This window comes from Salmo salar, chromosome 17 (genome assembly GCF_965601325.2).
Source record: "Salmo salar chromosome 17, fSalSal1, whole genome shotgun sequence".
NCBI lineage: Eukaryota > Metazoa > Chordata > Actinopteri > Salmoniformes > Salmonidae > Salmo > Salmo salar.
In genome coordinates, this window is record NC_138307.1 from 10,443,234 (window position 1) to 10,460,034 (window position 16,801).

General features: G+C 42.9%; 1 protein-coding gene across 4 annotated transcripts in view; it reads left to right on the top strand.

Annotated features, from left to right (window-relative positions):
- The window catches only part of LOC106575272 (gamma-aminobutyric acid receptor subunit beta-3), a 65,454-nt gene extending 49,044 nt beyond the window's left edge, over positions 1 to 16,410 (top strand). For 2 of the 4 annotated variants that reach the window (XM_014151693.3, XM_014151695.3), the window contains 7 exons: positions 1,697 to 1,917; positions 4,068 to 4,150; positions 5,845 to 5,982; positions 8,634 to 8,786; positions 12,222 to 12,469; positions 12,640 to 12,723; positions 13,115 to 16,410. In XM_014151693.3, the coding sequence (XP_014007168.1) occupies positions 1,697 to 1,917; positions 4,068 to 4,150; positions 5,845 to 5,982; positions 8,634 to 8,786; positions 12,222 to 12,469; positions 12,640 to 12,723; positions 13,115 to 13,471 (1,284 nt within the window). In that variant the 3' untranslated portion in view covers positions 13,472 to 16,410. The remainder of the gene's footprint in view (positions 1 to 1,696; positions 1,918 to 4,067; positions 4,151 to 5,844; positions 5,983 to 8,633; positions 8,787 to 12,221; positions 12,470 to 12,639; positions 12,724 to 13,114) is intronic. The other 2 variants (XM_014151694.3, XM_014151696.3) reach the window with 1 other exon arrangement.
- The last annotated feature ends 391 nt before the right edge of the window (positions 16,411 to 16,801 follow it).

Genomic DNA, 16,801 nt, shown 5'->3' on the forward strand with positions numbered 1-16,801 from the left:
CAAACTAGAGCAGGTTCAACTCCCCCAAAGGTCTGCGTCCCAAATGGCACCCTATTCCCCATGCAGTGCACTACTTTTGCCCAGGGCCCACTGTGTAAGGAATAGGGTGCCATTTGGGACGCGCCCAGTGTCATCAGTAACATTAGGTCACTAAATGAATTACAGAAGGACAAAAAAAAAACGCTGTCTTGGAGAATGTAGTAGCAGTAAAATCGCAGTAATATGGACGACCATGACTGATAAGTCCTTACAGGGTGCGTTATTGAATGAATATAAATCAAAGGCTATACACAAGCATACACACACACACACACACACACACACACACACACACACACACACACACACACACACACACACACACACACACACACACACACACACACACACACACACACAGCTAAACAGTGTGCAGTAAACGTGCAAAGAGCCTTCCCCTCAGTCCTTCCAGGTTGATACTTTGAATGGAATTCAAACTACAGATTCCTCCTTTAAGAAGATTACCACAATTGCCACTGTTGCATGACAGCATCAGTGTGATAAACTGATTCAGGGTCAGACTTCACAAGGTGAGCTCCTTATCAGGACTACTCCTTTATTTGAAATGCTCTGTGATTGTCCCCGTGCAAGATTTATAAGAATTCCAAGGCAGCTGCGGCTTTGAATGCAGGACCGGCTACAGTGGTTATTTAAATCATTCATGCTCTTTCATGTAAAGACTTATCTAAAACTACATCCCTGACTGGTTCACACTTCTCACCCCTGGAACACTCCCATCTTGAAATACCTGAAATAATCTCCAGGGACATCATTGAACAGTTGGTTGGAGGTGTACGGAGTCATACATTTAGTGTACATTTTGTATCTCTTTATCCTAAAAACTGACCAAATAGAGGGAGTACGTGCCCCCTCACTTTCAATTGGCATGATGTCTTGCCTCTGGCTCTCCTCCATAGCAAGCTGCAAGGACTGAGTAGGCTGCACTGAAATATTGGACCCAATACTACACAATGTAATTGGCTTTAGTCAGAGACCATGTGGTTGGCTCCACTCATAACAGTGCTGCTGGCGTAGAGAGAGAAACACATTGCTGTTGGGTATTTTGGAGTGTGTGGCGGAGCCACTTGGACAGACTCCTGGTACAGCCTGGCCCTGCCTACAGGCCGTTAGGACTGTGGCTGAATCACACAGCCATGCCACACTGTTCCTCCTTCTACCTGCTGGGAAGCCTTCTACTGCGGCGGCCATTTTGACACAGAGGGTCGGTATTGAGGAGAAGTGGAGTGGGTTGAGTGGGTCTGAGGGGAAATTTGGAAAACCAGTTTGGTGGGCAGGAGGATGTGTCAGAGTAGCACAGTGTGTGCCACCACGTTGCAACCTTTCCCCTCACCATTCAGGCAGCTTGTGACTGTAAACTCCTCATCTCTCCTCCCAAAATAGGCTTATCCACAGTCATTCTCAGAACTATGGGGTGCAGACTCAAGAAACACACACACACACACACGCACGCACGCACACACACACACACACACACACACACACACACACACACACACACACACACACACACACACACACACACACACACACACACACACACACACACACACACACACACACACTGTATGGCAATAAAAAATAAGGAAGTGGATATACTACAGTATACTAACGTCACCATATGTTAATCTCCTTCCAGGACTACACTTTAACCATGTACTTCCAGCAGTACTGGAGGGACAAGAGGCTGGCGTACTTAGGGATCCCACTGAACCTCACCCTGGATAACCGGGTAGCAGATTCACTCTGGGTCCCTGACACCTACTTCCTGAATGACAAGAAGTCCTTCGTCCACGGTGTGACGGTCAAGAACCGCATGATCCGCCTCCACCCGGATGGAACAGTGCTCTACGGCCTGAGGTGGGTTCCAAAGCAGTGGAACCAGTGGGTTCTAGATGAATGCATCCAAGACTGATTCATTTGAAGGGATATCACAATATTTTAATATTTTATAGTAATACATGCTGTATGAGCTGCTAGGTTTTTTTTAATGTGTTTTTAAAGAAGTGGGGCATTCCCACTCCTCTCTTTTTTTCTGTTTATTGCATAGCATAGACGGAGAGGAATAATAGAGGAGAGAGCCCAAAAATAGCAGTGAACCAGATTTTTAGCCATGCTGCAGTGATCTTTGTGCTGCGGAGGCAGTGGCTTAGACCACTGGACCACCACTAGGCCACCAGCTGTTTTGTTTTTGGCTAGTAAATATAATCCCTTCCTATAGGCTCAATTTAGCTTTTCCCGTGACATATTGGTGCAGTAGCGTGTACATTGTGAAGCTTTGTTGAAATGAGTATTTTTAAAACATATGGTAAGATGAGAAGAAAACAACATAAAAAAAGAAAATGTATAGATGATGATGCAAGCTCAGCTGTTGCTTTGTTATGATTCCCTGTTTCAATATCCATAGCCATTGGTCTTTGTTGTTTGACAAGTCCTGAATTGTTCATCAGGATAATGAATATGGATAATGCATGTTTTTCTTCCAAATTGAGCCATCCAGCATGGAAATTCAATGATTTTTGCATATTAATCACTCGCACTGGACTAGTTTTGAATTATACGTAGTTGGATTCAATACAATGCATTGATTCTGTTCTTTTAACATCCTGTAAATCTGTTTCATGTACCCCCTCTAAAGAACATGCGCGCGTGTGTGTGTGTGTGTGTGTGTGTGTGTGTGTGTGTGTGCGTGTGTGTGTGTGTGTGTGTGTGTGTGTGTGTGTGTGTGTGTGTGTGTGTGGTGTGGGTGCATGAGCTTGACCCTGTTTACAGCTCATATGGAGTTGTGTTATTAGCTGTGTATGTGTGTGTATGTGTGTGTACGTGCGCACGTTCGTGTGTGTACTTCCTGTGTGTGTGTGTGTGTGTGTGTGTGTGTGTGTGTGTGTGTGTGTGTGCGTGCGTGCGTGCGTGTGTGTGCGTGCGTAGGTGGAATCATCCATCTTGTCTAATAGCTTCTGACAAACACACTCGTCTGGATGTAATGTATTTCAGAGATGACAGTATAGCTATGTGATCTGGCGTTCTTATCCATAAAGACATATATGACGTATTGTTTTACATTGTGGAGCTTATACTGTCTAGTGGTTACAGCTTTACTAATGGAGTCCAGGAATTCAGCAACTTGTACGAACATGGTTTGATTCTGACTTCTTCCTCATGTGCCGTTGGCTTGAAGATCAATCGTTGTTGTACCGAAAATATTCAACCTCATGATCTGACCAAAAGGACAAATCCCCTAGTGTTCATATCTATACCATTTAGCAGACGCTTTTATACAAAGCGACTTTCAGTCACTGCGTGCATATATTTTGCGTATGGGTGGCCCTGGGAACAAACCCATTATCCTGGTGCTGCAACACCCTGCTCTACCAACTGAGCCATACAGGACCACAGTCCACTTGTTATTATCCCAACTCAATCAATCACTCACCCTGAAACCTACAGTCCAACTGTAAGTGATAATGTATGGAATGGAATCCCAGAGTAGGATCTCCAGACATTACTATGTGGAATGTTCAGATGTTACATCACCTGTCCAGTAAAGTAACTGAGATGTGAGTGTAATGTAATGATGAGTTCTGGTTCTGAAGGCTTATTTCGTCATATCTTAAGGTAATCTGGTCTACCTGGCTGAACCTGATACCAACTGAAACACTATGAGTAAAGATCAATGCACATATATAGTTTCTCTTCAACAATTATAGTCTATACTGGAATGTATTCAGTTTCAGCTCTTCTTGCTTACAAGTGGGGACAGAGAGATATCCTTTCTCTCTGTGGAGTTGACTGTGGTTATTCAGGATATCATAACGTGATGGTGAATAACATTATACTGTAATTATATGGATTCATGCACAGATGAGAAGTTAAGGTGGATCCACAGCAGACACTATGGCTGGAGAATGTGTGTGTGGGCTCCAGTAAAGCTTAAGTTAACGTGATCCTCTTTCCCCCTTGTGTGTGTGTGTGTGTGTGTGTGTGTGTGTGTGTGTGTGTGTTGACCTCAGGATCACAACGACGGCAGCCTGTATGATGGACCTGAGGAGGTACCCTCTGGATGAGCAGAACTGCACTCTGGAGATCGAGAGCTGTGAGTATATATATATATATATATATATATATATATATATATATATATATATATATATATATATATATATATATATATATATACACTGCTCAAAGAAATAAAGTGAACACTTAAACAACACATCCTAGATCTGAATGAAAGAAATAATCTTATTAAATACTTTTTTCTTTACATAGTTGAATGTGCTGACAACAAAATCACACAAAAATAATCAATGGAAATCCAATTTATCAACCCATGGAGGTCTGGATTTGGAGTCACACTCAAAATTAAAGTGGAAAACCACACTACAGGCTGATCCAACTTTGATGTAATGTCCTTAAAACAAGTCAAAATGAGGCTCAGTAGTGTGTGTGGCCTCCACGTGCCTGTATGACCTCCCTGCAACGCTTGGGCATGCTCCTGATGAGGTGGCGGATGGTCTCCTGAGGGATCTCCTCCCAGACCTGGACTAAAGCATCCGCCAACTCCTGGACAGTCTGTGGTGCAACGTGGCGTTGGTGGATGGAGCGAGACATGATGTCCCAGATGTGCTCAATTGGATTCAGGTCTGGGGAACGGGCGGGCCAGTCCATAGCATCAATGCCTTCCTCTTGCAGGAACTGCTGACACACTCCAGCCACATGAGGTCTAGCATTGTCTTGCATTAGGAGGAACCCAGGGCCACCAGCATATGGTCTCACAAGGGGTCTGAGGATCTCATCTCGGTACCTAATGGCAGTCAGGCTACCTCTGGCAAGCACATGGAGGGCTGTGCGGCCCCCCAAAGAAATGCCACCCCACACCATGACTGACCCACTGCCAAACCGGTCATGCTGGAGGATGTTGCAGGCAGCAGAACGTTCTCCACGGTGTCTCCAGACTCTGTCACGTCTGTCACATGTGCTCAGTGTGAACCTGCTTTCATCTGTGAAGAGCACAGGGTGCCAGGGGCGAATTTGCCAATCTTGGTGTTCTCTGGCAAATGCCAAACTTCCTGCACGGTGTTGGGCTGTAAGCACAACCCCCACCTGTGGTCGTCGGGCCCTCATACCACCCTCATGGAGTCTGTTTCTGACCGTTTGAGCAGACCCATGCACATTTGTGGCCTGCTGGAGGTCATTTTGCAGGGCTCTGGCAGTGCTCCTCCTGCTCCTCATTGCACAAAGGCGGAGGTAGCGGTCCTGCTGCTGGGTTGTTGCCCTCCTACGGCCTCCTCCACGTCTCCTGATGTACTGGCCTGTCTCCTGGTAGCGCCTCCATGCTCTGGACACTACGCTGACAGACACAGCAAACCTTCTTGCCACAGCTCGCATTGATGTGCCATCCTGGATGAGCTGCACTACCTGAGCCACTTGTGTGGGTTGTAGACTCCGTCTCATGCTACCACTAGAGTGAAAGCACCGCCAGCATTCAAAAGTGACCAAAACATCAGCCAGGAAGCATAGGAAGTGACATCAACAATGGATCATAGCTTTCACCTGGATTCACCTGGTCAGTCCATGTCATGGAAAGAGCAGGTGTTCTTAATGTTTTGTATACTTGTATACAGAACACAGGTATATCATGTTTTTGATTGATTGATTGATTGCCCTGGGCCTTTTTAGTGGTTAAATTGAGAGAGTGGAGATTTAATGATCTGTGACTTAGTTTCTTCACATGGTATCCCAGTCCAGTAGGTTCATTCTAACCCTGTCTTTCTTTCTGTGGTTCAGATGGATACACGACAGATGACATTGAGTTCTACTGGAAGGGAGGAGACAATGCGGTGACGGGGGTAACACGCATTGAGCTGCCACAGTTCTCCATTGTGGACTACAAGCTGGTGTCCAGAAATGTTGTCTTTTCCACAGGTGAAGCCTATTTAAAAAAAAAAAAAACACATTCTCAGGAAATACACAGCCTTACCATGTTATTTTACATCTAGCTTTTACCAAACTAGTGCTTCACTATGAAACTCTTCACTGCTACTTCAGTTTTGTAGTGGCTGTATCTTCCAGTTTGGAAGAAATGTTATCGGTATCCTTGACACAATTTGGTGCTTGGGTGCGTGCATGTTCATGTATGCGTGCACATGCATGTCAGGGTGTGAGAGTTTGTATGTATATGCACTTGCTTGTATGTGAGAGTTCCTCACCATCCCTACCTTTATTTGAGTCCCCGATGGCAGCCATTAAAGTTGAGTGTCCAGTGTGGCCCCTCTATACTCTTTCCTCTCTCCCTGGCTCCTCTGTGGCCCCCTGTCTCCCTTCTCCCTGGCTCCTCAGTGTGGGCCCCTCTCTCCCCTCTCCCTGGGTCCTCGGTGTGGCCCCCTGTCTCCCTTCTCCCTGGCTCCTCAGTGTGGCCCCCTGTCTCCCTTCTCCCTGGATCCTCTGAGGGCCCCCTGTCTCCCCTCTCCCTTGCTCCTCTGAGGACACCTGTATCATACTTCAAAGGCCTGTCTCCCTCCCCGAGCCTGGCTAAAGACCAACTTTCCTCCATGTGCTGCTGTTTCTGGCTTCACTCTCAGAGACTCACACAGGAGCAGTGAATGATGGTAGGATGGCAATTACCCCGCTGTTTTCTTCAGCTCTTTAAAAGAGAGAAGCCATGGAGAAGCAGCCTGGGAAACAGGGCATCAGAAATGCATGTGGAAAGTAAGGCCCAGAGCATCAATTATTCCCCTCCAAGCTCACAGGGAAACATTGCCATAAGGATTTCAAGTTTCAAGTTTTAATGTCATGTGCACAGAGTACAGTGAAATGCCTTTCTTGAACCCATCAATGCAGTAATCAATAACAATGTAGTGCTAAAAATAACATAAGGTAGAAGAAAAACACACAGGAAACAGAAATAAGAAGAACACAAGAAAGTAAGTAAGCATACTATATACAGGGTTAGTCAGTTCCAGTACCATATTTACAATGTGCAGTGATACTGTAGTGGTAGAGGTAGATATGTATAAGGGTAAGGTGACAAGGCATATATGATAAACAGAGTAGTAGCAGTGTATATGATGATTGTATGTGAGTGGGTGTGCGGGTGTGTAGTCAGTATAAATGTATGTGCATATTATGTGTGTGAGCAAATTATGAATTGAGTGTTTGTGTGTTGGAGTGTCTGTGTGCGTGAGTGTGCAGGGCCCTGTGAGTGTGCATAGAGAAAGTACAATGCAAATAAATGAAATACAAAAGGTCAACTCCGATTGGTTGTTTCAGATTGGTTGTTTCCACATGCTTTTTTCCCCCTCTCACTTTAGTAGTGGATAAAGGGGATCTGTGTTGAACTGGTGAACGTTGTCGGACATCGCACCCTTACATTACGAGAGTTTTCACGGTCGTGGTCATCATGGGTGTTGTCATGGTTACCATATCACCATCATCACCATCCTCCTATTCCTTCCTCTCCTCCTTCTCATCCCCCTCTTCCTCCTCTTCCTCCTCCTTATAATATATGGTGTACTCTCCCCACTCACTGACGTACGTCCAGAGACACAGCTAGTGAGAACGCTTAGTTGCACACCTACATCCTCTGTACCACCAATCTTCTTTCAACACCTACTTTCGCCTCCCACTATTTCTTGCATAATGTTACCTTTCTTAAAGGGACAGTTCCCTCCCCTGACGAATGTACCTCATCTCACGTATACAGCACACGAACAGCAGTCCGTCGATCCAGATAGTTTGTGATTCGAGAGTTTGATTGGTTTGTTTAGAATGTTTGTGTGCGAATCAGTGGGAGTGGTATGATCCGTGTTAGCGTGACTCAAACCCCATGCTTTAATAAATAGCCACGGTAATGTGTAGTATTGGAGGATATTTCTTAGGTAAACTTTTCTTAGTAGCAGTGAAAGGACTTCCTCCTATCGCTTAGAGGTGTACAACTGACACCCTTGAGTTCTGCATTCCTTCTGGTACTCGTTTGTCCTTGGCTCTTAATGAATCAATAAGTGCCATTGATTGGCTGAGGAGTCCACACACTTGGATACCCAGATGTTAATTCATCTCTGATTAACAAGGCATGGACGAAAACCAGAAGACACTATGACCCTTGAGGACCAGAGTCATGCATCACTGGTGTAATGCTATACAGAGAGGAATGTGCAACTCAAATGGACATTTACGATGACAGATATGTGATAAATCATTAAGTGTGTTTTTCATAAGCCAGGTCAGAGAAGAAATACGTACATTACCAAATGCCTAACATATCAAGCTCCAAGACTTTTATACATGCATAAATTATGAAATAGTTTAAAATAAATAATATATGTCGATTGAAAGTGCAACATTTTCTATCATCACAGTTAGTATTGAAATATTTTATTATTGGCCTCGCATTCACAACCAACGTGTGTCAAATTGTTGTGAAGTATGGTTCAAGGATGCTTGTTTCCATAGTGATAAATCCAACCCATGCTGCCATTGCCATAGAAACAAAAACAAAAACACGAGGTGTTCCAGTATGCTCCTCGAACCAAGAAGTCGTTCATTCTATTCAACCGCTCAACATCTTGTTTTCATAGGTGCCTACCCACGACTGTCTTTGAGCTTCAAGCTAAAGAGGAACATCGGCTACTTTATCCTGCAGACCTACATGCCCTCTATCCTGATCACCATCTTGTCCTGGGTCTCCTTCTGGATCAATTACGATGCCTCGGCTGCAAGAGTGGCATTAGGTTGGTGTACAAGCCCCATATGTTACACATTGTACAATATTAACAAGCCTCTGAATCCCGTTTCCCTATCATTGTGACTGATCGCAACACGCCACTAGTTATACACTCTTAGAAAAAAAGGTGCTATCTAGAACTAAAAAGGGTTCTTTGGCTGTCCCCGTAGGAGAACCCTTTGAATAACCCTTTTTGGTTCCAGGTAGAACCATTTCGCATTCCATGTAGAACCCTTTCCACAGATGGTTGTACATGGGACCCAAAAGGGTTCTACCTGGAACCAAAAAGGGTTCTCCTAAGGGGACAGGCGAAGAACCCTTTTGGAACCCTTTTGTAGGGTCATACATATGGTCTAGTCTGTGAGATAATTATATTCTAATTATATTTTGATGGTCTGCTCTGTATTACTGAGTGGACAGATTCCCCTGCACTCTCTCATGAACATAAAGCAGAGAAATGGGAGGTCTTTGCAAAGGCCTGCAATATCCGGTGGCTTGCTAATAAGGAGTCCACCAGAAAAAAACATTAACTCCCTCAGTGATGGATCGTTATGGGATTTCCGTTGCCACCCAGAAGGGTGCTTTGTGGAGGCTGCATGCCGGTAAGAGCAGCAATCAAGATATCAATGCAGTGGGAAAACAATTGAATTGTTTGAAGGTAAAATTGATTAGGGAGCAGTGTTACAGTGAATTCCAAATCCAGACGACCCACTTGGCCCTAATCTTGTTCCAGCACATTTTCTTCACTCTCTCGTGGTGTACCTTTACTCAATAACTCTGAGCAAAAAGAAATAAAACTCCCCATTGAGTTACAGTACATACATTTTAGCAGTCTCTCTTATCCAGAGCGATTTACTGTAGTGAGTGCATATATTTTCATACTGGGTCCCACGTGGGAATTGAACCCACAACTCTGAGCGTAGCAAGCACCATGCTCTACCAACTGAGCCACACAGGACCTACATTGTGTTCAGTGTAGCTCACCTTCTCCATGCATTCAGTGATATACAGGATGCACGGTGCGAGTAAAGCAGGGTACAATAACCCGGACCTGTACATGCAGTGTTCAGCGATGTAACACTCCGAATGTTTGTTCAAAGTACCAGTGCTGTTCCATGTACCGGTGCTGTCTTAAAGTACTGCATTCCTTTGGTTAATGTCCTCTAGAGTTGCTAAGGCTCTGTGATCATACTTCCTCACTTTTAGACTAGAGTATCTTCTGACACTTAAGTGTGGGCCAAATCTCATTTCTTTATAACCTCGTACCCAATTTCAGAGAACAGATGATAGGAATAATGTATCGATAATGCCATTAGCAAGCAGAGTGCTACAGGATCTGAAGTCATTTGCACGATGCTTTAGTGGCTCCTTCATAATGATTATGCAGCAGAAATAGAGTATGGGGGCTGTCTGAAACATACAATTAGAGAGGCATTAAAGGGGCAGTCTGGGATTGGTGGATCCATTTTTGAACTTTTAAATGAACGATATGTACCCGTTGATTCTTAGGAGCTTAGTTCAACTGTCGTACCCCATCAGAAACCGACGTATTAGCTTGTTTTACGCCATAGTTTGTAAACAATGAAATGGTAAACATACACTGTATAGCCTGAAAACATGGTTGCAACTATGATTTTGGTATCATGTATGGTCAGTCCTTAGCACCAAAGTGACTTACAGTCATGCGTGCATACATTTTACGTATGGGTACCCCTGGAATTTAGCCAACAACCCTGGCGGTGTAAGCTCCATGCTCTACCAACTGAGCCATACAGGATCACATAGGCTCTATACCACAGTAATTACCGGTAGAATAACCCATATAGTTCATTGTTCAGTAGCAGACCAGTATGTTAGCAGATGTGGACTGCTTACCACTTTCTCACTTTTGGGAGGTACTATTTAAATGCATAATACCTACACACCTGACATTTTTCCTTTGAAAGTGGCTAGAGAGAGAGAGAGAGAGAGCGCAAGAGAGAGAAAGAAAGAAAGAAAGAAAGAAAGAAAGAAAGAAAGAAAGAAAGAAAGAAAGAAAGAAAGAAAGAAAGAAAGAAAGAAAGAGAGAAATAGAGAGACGGAGAGAGACAGAGGCTGATAGAGGCAGTGCGAGTGAGAGAAGCTCCATAAAAAATATATTTATCCCCAGAGAGTCCGGTCTCCTGATGAAAAAGGAGGGAGGCCCACGGGCACATGGCCCTGTGATTAAATTGTCAGGTCGGTGGGTGCAGTGAAGGACAGAGAGTAATAGAACCACAGAGGGAACACCGATAAAGAAGATGGCTGCCGTTCAGCAAAACCCCAGAGATCGCTGCAATGAATAAAAGCAAAAGGGGGAGAACGCTGCTGTTCCTCAGAGCGAGAAAAACGCACATGCACCCACGCACACACACACACACACACACACACACACACACACACACACACACACACACACACACACTGACACACACACACACACACACACACACACACACACACACACACACACACACACACACACACTGACACAGCAAACCGGTAACACTTAAAACTGTCCCCTTTAATGTATCAATAAATCAAGGAAAGGGCCAGATTGATCCTATACTCTAACTACCTTCAATGTTGCTTTATGACAGTACTAGCTACTGATGCACATGGTTTATATTTCTTGTAAAGGAAAATACATGTTACTATTTTGCTGGATGTCAGTTTTCCTACATATGTGTTTCTGCATGGACAACAGATTAAGCATGTGCAAAGAAAGCATTGTCTCCATAAAGGGACCTTTCTTTAGGACATAACGTAGAGTATATTGAACATGAGACATTCAATTCAACTCCTTCCATGGTTAAAATGTCACTCACAGCTGGAGGCTGAATGTACACAATTATTCAATGAGTTATTTGGGGTTGGTGGTGTCCGAGGGGCAAGTAGAGGACACATTTCTACTAGGGGAAGTTATTTTGGCTCAGGGCACAACAAGACTAGCCAAGTCCCATTCGTTATATACTGTAGCCAACTCTTCTACCATTGTCACACCATGCGTGTTTTGGAGGAGGAGTTAATTGGCCAAAGCACAAACAGACTGGAGCACCAGGCTACAACGAGGCAATCCAAAATTCTATCAAATAATATTCTGCTCTGTTCTGGGAGGTGGTTTGGCCAGACCATAATTACAAATAATTAGTAGACTGCAAATTGACCACAAGAATCCCAAACAGACATAATGTTTGACTAAAACATAATTATTTAAAACCTTGCTTACATTTGAATATAATAACATGTCTCTCCATTAAACGTGGGAATACTTGGGAACATATTTATTTAATTAAAATCACTTGGAGCTGATTTCCTGGCTTTTTTACAGTCTTTTTGTCCAACAATGAAAATTTAAAATATTCTCAGAAAACTTGTGGGGCTAGTTGGGGAACCCTGCCTTAATCTGTCTGTTGTAATCCAGGGATCACCACTGTGCTCACCATGACCACCATCAACACCCATCTGAGAGAGACACTCCCCAAGATCCCCTACGTCAAGGCCATCGACATGTACCTGATGGGCTGCTTCGTCATGGTCTTCCTGGCCCTGCTGGAGTATGCCTTCGTCAACTACATCTTCTTCGGCCGAGGACCACAAATGCAGAAGAAGCTGGCAGAGAAAGCCGAGAGGGCCAACAACGAGAGGGCGGCCAAATACGACACCAATCGGGTAAGTCTTCATGAAGATCTCTGTCGAGATGCTCTAACATCTTAAACGTTCTTCCAAGTTTCTTGGGTTTCAGGTTAAGAAGTTATCGGGCGTTATCTTTGCGGTCCGCACACTCATGCGACGGCAGATCAGAAACTCTGTAAATATGGTGTTGTGTTTCTTGTGGTTAGTCTCCTCAGGAAGGAGGTAAAACGTCATCTCTTAAGCTGACTAAGCAGCCTAATAGAGCAAAAACGCTCCGTGTCTCACAGTCGGTGAGTCTTGACCAGCGGACACGTCTTTTTTCACTATCTGTCTGACTTGTCTGTCACCATTGACTGACATTACATGTTTCATGTCCGCATGAGAATTTAATGAGTCCGTACGTGTCGCTTGTTACCCAAGTTGTCATTGTTCTTTGTTTAACTTCTGGTTTGACCTTTGCACGTCCAATGCAAGTCTGCAAGCCCACTAATGTCCATGTTCCATAGTGTCGCTACAAAAAAATATATTGTGCTGTGTTGTCCGTTCAAACGTTCATTCAAATTGTCTTGTTCTAATTCCTGCATAGTCTCATATCTTGATTCTCCAATGTATGGTCCAGAGCAGGACCATCATGTTGTCATAGATCCAGATCATACATCAATCCTCTACTTCTATCTCCAGGCGGAGTCCCACGGTAATATCCTGCTGACCACCCTGGAGATCCACAACGAGGTGGCAGGAAATGAGGTCACCACCAGCCTGGCGGACAGCAGGAACTCCTCCGTCATGGGATTTGACAACACCAGCACAGGTACCGGCGTCCAGTGCAGGAAGGCGAGCCGGGCCTCGGTTCCTCGCCACAGCTTTGACAGGCACGCCCAGCTCAAGAGGCACAAACTGCGGCGGCGCTCGTCGCAGCTCAAAATCAAAATCCCTGACCTGACGGACGTAAACGCCATCGACAGGTGGTCGCGGATTATCTTCCCCTCCGTTTTCTCCCTCTTTAATTTAATCTACTGGATGTATTATGTCAACTGATTGACTGATTTTAGGGTTAGGTGGTAGAATATTTTTTTTTCTTCGTCATTGTTTTGTCTTTTTTACGTGACAGGAAATGTTTTGCTATCGAAAAACAAGGGACTGCCTCTATATGGCACGGACAAAATGCTTTGACTTCTTTGTTAAAGTTTTTATATTGCAGTCATACTCAAATTGTGGATTGTGGTAGATTGCTAATTCTTACAATTTTGTACAGAACTATGTGGATAAATACTCATACTGTAGGACTGGGAATGTATACTTCCCAGTATTTTTGCCCTCTCTGTAGTTTGATAATGGAGATCTTTATACCCAATTCAATATGTGCAATTTGCAAGAAAGAAAAGGTAACCCTGACATTATTTTTTTTTTTTAAACAAACCCAAATAAAACCCAAATGTTATGTAATGTATTATGCATATACACAATGAATTGTAATGAATTGTAATGTATACTTTCTAATTATTTACATATTATTTGTCTGCGGAATGAATGCGGATCAATGCAAAAAATATATACTCATGTTTTGTGATGCTTTGTCACGTATATATTTTTTGTCTTGGTCAGATAATATCACTTTCAAGTACACATACAGTATTTGCAAATTTTACAGTGAAGTGGTCCTGTTAATGTATGTCTATGTACAGTGTATTATTATTAGTGGTAGTAGTATTGCTATTATTATTATTATTATTATTATCATTATTATTACATACTGAACTATACAATTTTAACATAGGTGCAAATTAATGTCTACTGTTGAGGGTTATATCTCAGGTTCTGTATTTTGCTAATTGGCAACCATTACGTTTTCAAAATCCTGTCAAACGGTCTTGAAATTGGAATATTGATTGGTAATCTAAACATCCCCACCACTGCACTCAATGAATCTGTTACGGTTCACATCTTTTCTACCTGATATTGTGAATGCTTGACAGGATTTCACTCAGTAAATTGACGACATTCCTTTAAATCAGCTCCATCTTTGATAGCTGTCGAACTCTCCTGCCAACGGCCTAGTGCTATATACTGTATAACATGTCTTTGTGAAATGTTCTGATATTTTTGTAAGGTGTAACGTTGACTATAACTACAGTGTATTAACTCCCTCTCTTGCGCGCTAGCATTGTAGAAAATAGATTCCCTCTGTTCACATCATTCCATGGAAGTGGCAGAGTTGAGGGTTTGTTTGGGTTTTAGCATTTGACTGATCTTTACTGCTGAAATGACCTCCAACTGTAAATATAATGTATATAACAGATTTGATGTAAGTGTGCACATTTTTATTTGGGGTAGTCTAATTAGTTGTCTGTTTTATAAGACAATGTGAAATACCGATGACATTTCTGTCCTCTTTAAATGCTTGAAAATCTATTGAATGAACATGTGGCGTTGATTATATATTTTTTGATTCCTTTCTTCAGGTTTATAAGCGATGAATGCCATGACACTATCTATCAAATGCACAGACAATATAAATAATACAACGAAACACATTGTAAATCAAGGGCATTGCGAACCACTGATATACACAGTATATCATCCATTTCTATATATCTATAACCTATTCTGCACAGCTATCATAGAAGCACATAGGATGTGTTAGTCTCTCAGTTTACAACTGATGCATGAATTCTGTTTCAACAGGGCAAGGACAACGAGCCATAATCATTAGATTGTAACAAAACATCTAACGCATCCCATTAGGAAATGTAATCAACGGCATGGAAGTAGCTAACATTTGGTGAAACATTGCCATTGTTCATATCATGCTGCTCTGGGCGAGAGACAATGCCAAGATGGCACTGTCTCTTGTTTCTCTATGCATGTTATATCGCATGAGTAATGTTGATTTAAAAAAACAACCTTAACCCTATCATCTTAAACCTGTATCGCAGGTTACAAGTACAGTTCAAGAGATTGTGATAAACTGCCATTCTCTGGTTGGTTACAGAGCAACCAATCATATCCTGGGGTCAATGGCTGGGATTCACAACGACAGTCTTCAAATATATAACACATTTATATACGCATAAAGAATAAATAGTTTGCCCATGTATTTTACCATTACCAACTTGCAGCCAATTGCTTATAGTAGTGACATGTATCTCTGGTACGTAAATATGCTTTGCTACTTGATCATTAAGCTTGTTGTGTGTTTTGGTTTTGAGTGATATAATGGTAGTGTGTGTGGTTACACACGCTGGCCTATAACAGTTACAGACCCTGGGGTTTCCCTTCTCTACTGTGTAGATGAGGCAGTGTTGGCTGGGTCTTGGTGTAAGATGAGTCATTTCTCTTGTTCTTGGTGTAAGATCGGTAATATCTCTTGCTCTTGGTGTAAGATGAGTCATTTCTCTTGTTCTTGGTGTAAGATGAGTAATCTTTCCCGAGACGTAAAGACTTGAGTTAGCCCTTCAGACCTAATGCCTAGTCTTTAGCTCAGAGGGCTGACAGTCTTGTGGCATGCAGGAGACCTGGGTTTGAATCCCGGTCAGTCACATTGGCACATTCAATCTGACACTGTTCCATGCATTAAGTGCACTCATCATTGCTGGCTTCTAATGTTGTCTGGCCCATTATGGAATGTCAACATGTTCTGTTCTGCCATAAATGTATATTTAGGTGTCGATATCTGTGTTCATGTTTTTCTCCCTTATTTCTTTAGGTTATAGTGTTGCTCTATTAATGAAATAATATCAATTGTATGATTGCATCCGTTCAAATCCATGCTTTTGGTAACACGTCTGTTGTAAGCTATAGCAATAGGATGAACAATGGACAGACTTCAGAGACAACATTTCTTGTTCCTAATGCATTTCTGTTGAATGATTGAATCTAGACAAAGCCCAGTAGTTTATGATTTCTATGTCAGGTGAAGATAAACAAATGATTACCAGTATTCCTGGATTGTGATTAAAACTGTATTTATCAATGAATATGTGTGTGTGTGTGTGTTGCATGTTCTGATATGCCTTCCGTGACTTTAAATACACAAAATAGGTGTTCATAGCCATGTACACTGAATATAAATGCATTTTAACTCTCACAGTGTACATATTAACTTCATGTGTACACTGAAAGTGTTACATTTAACACTGTCCCAGTTTAATTTGCTATGTACAATTATGATCTTCGACGGCAATCATGGACTGTAGGTCTGTGCCTCCTACAAATTGGGTATTCATACTCCAGTACATGTCCAAAGAATGCTTCACACTCCGCCTCTCCACCATCCAGCCATCTAGCTTGATTAAAGCAAGGGCCCTGGGCTGTGACCTACAGTATAAGTCGTCCATTACTCTGAAGTTGGACCCGCCAGACATACTA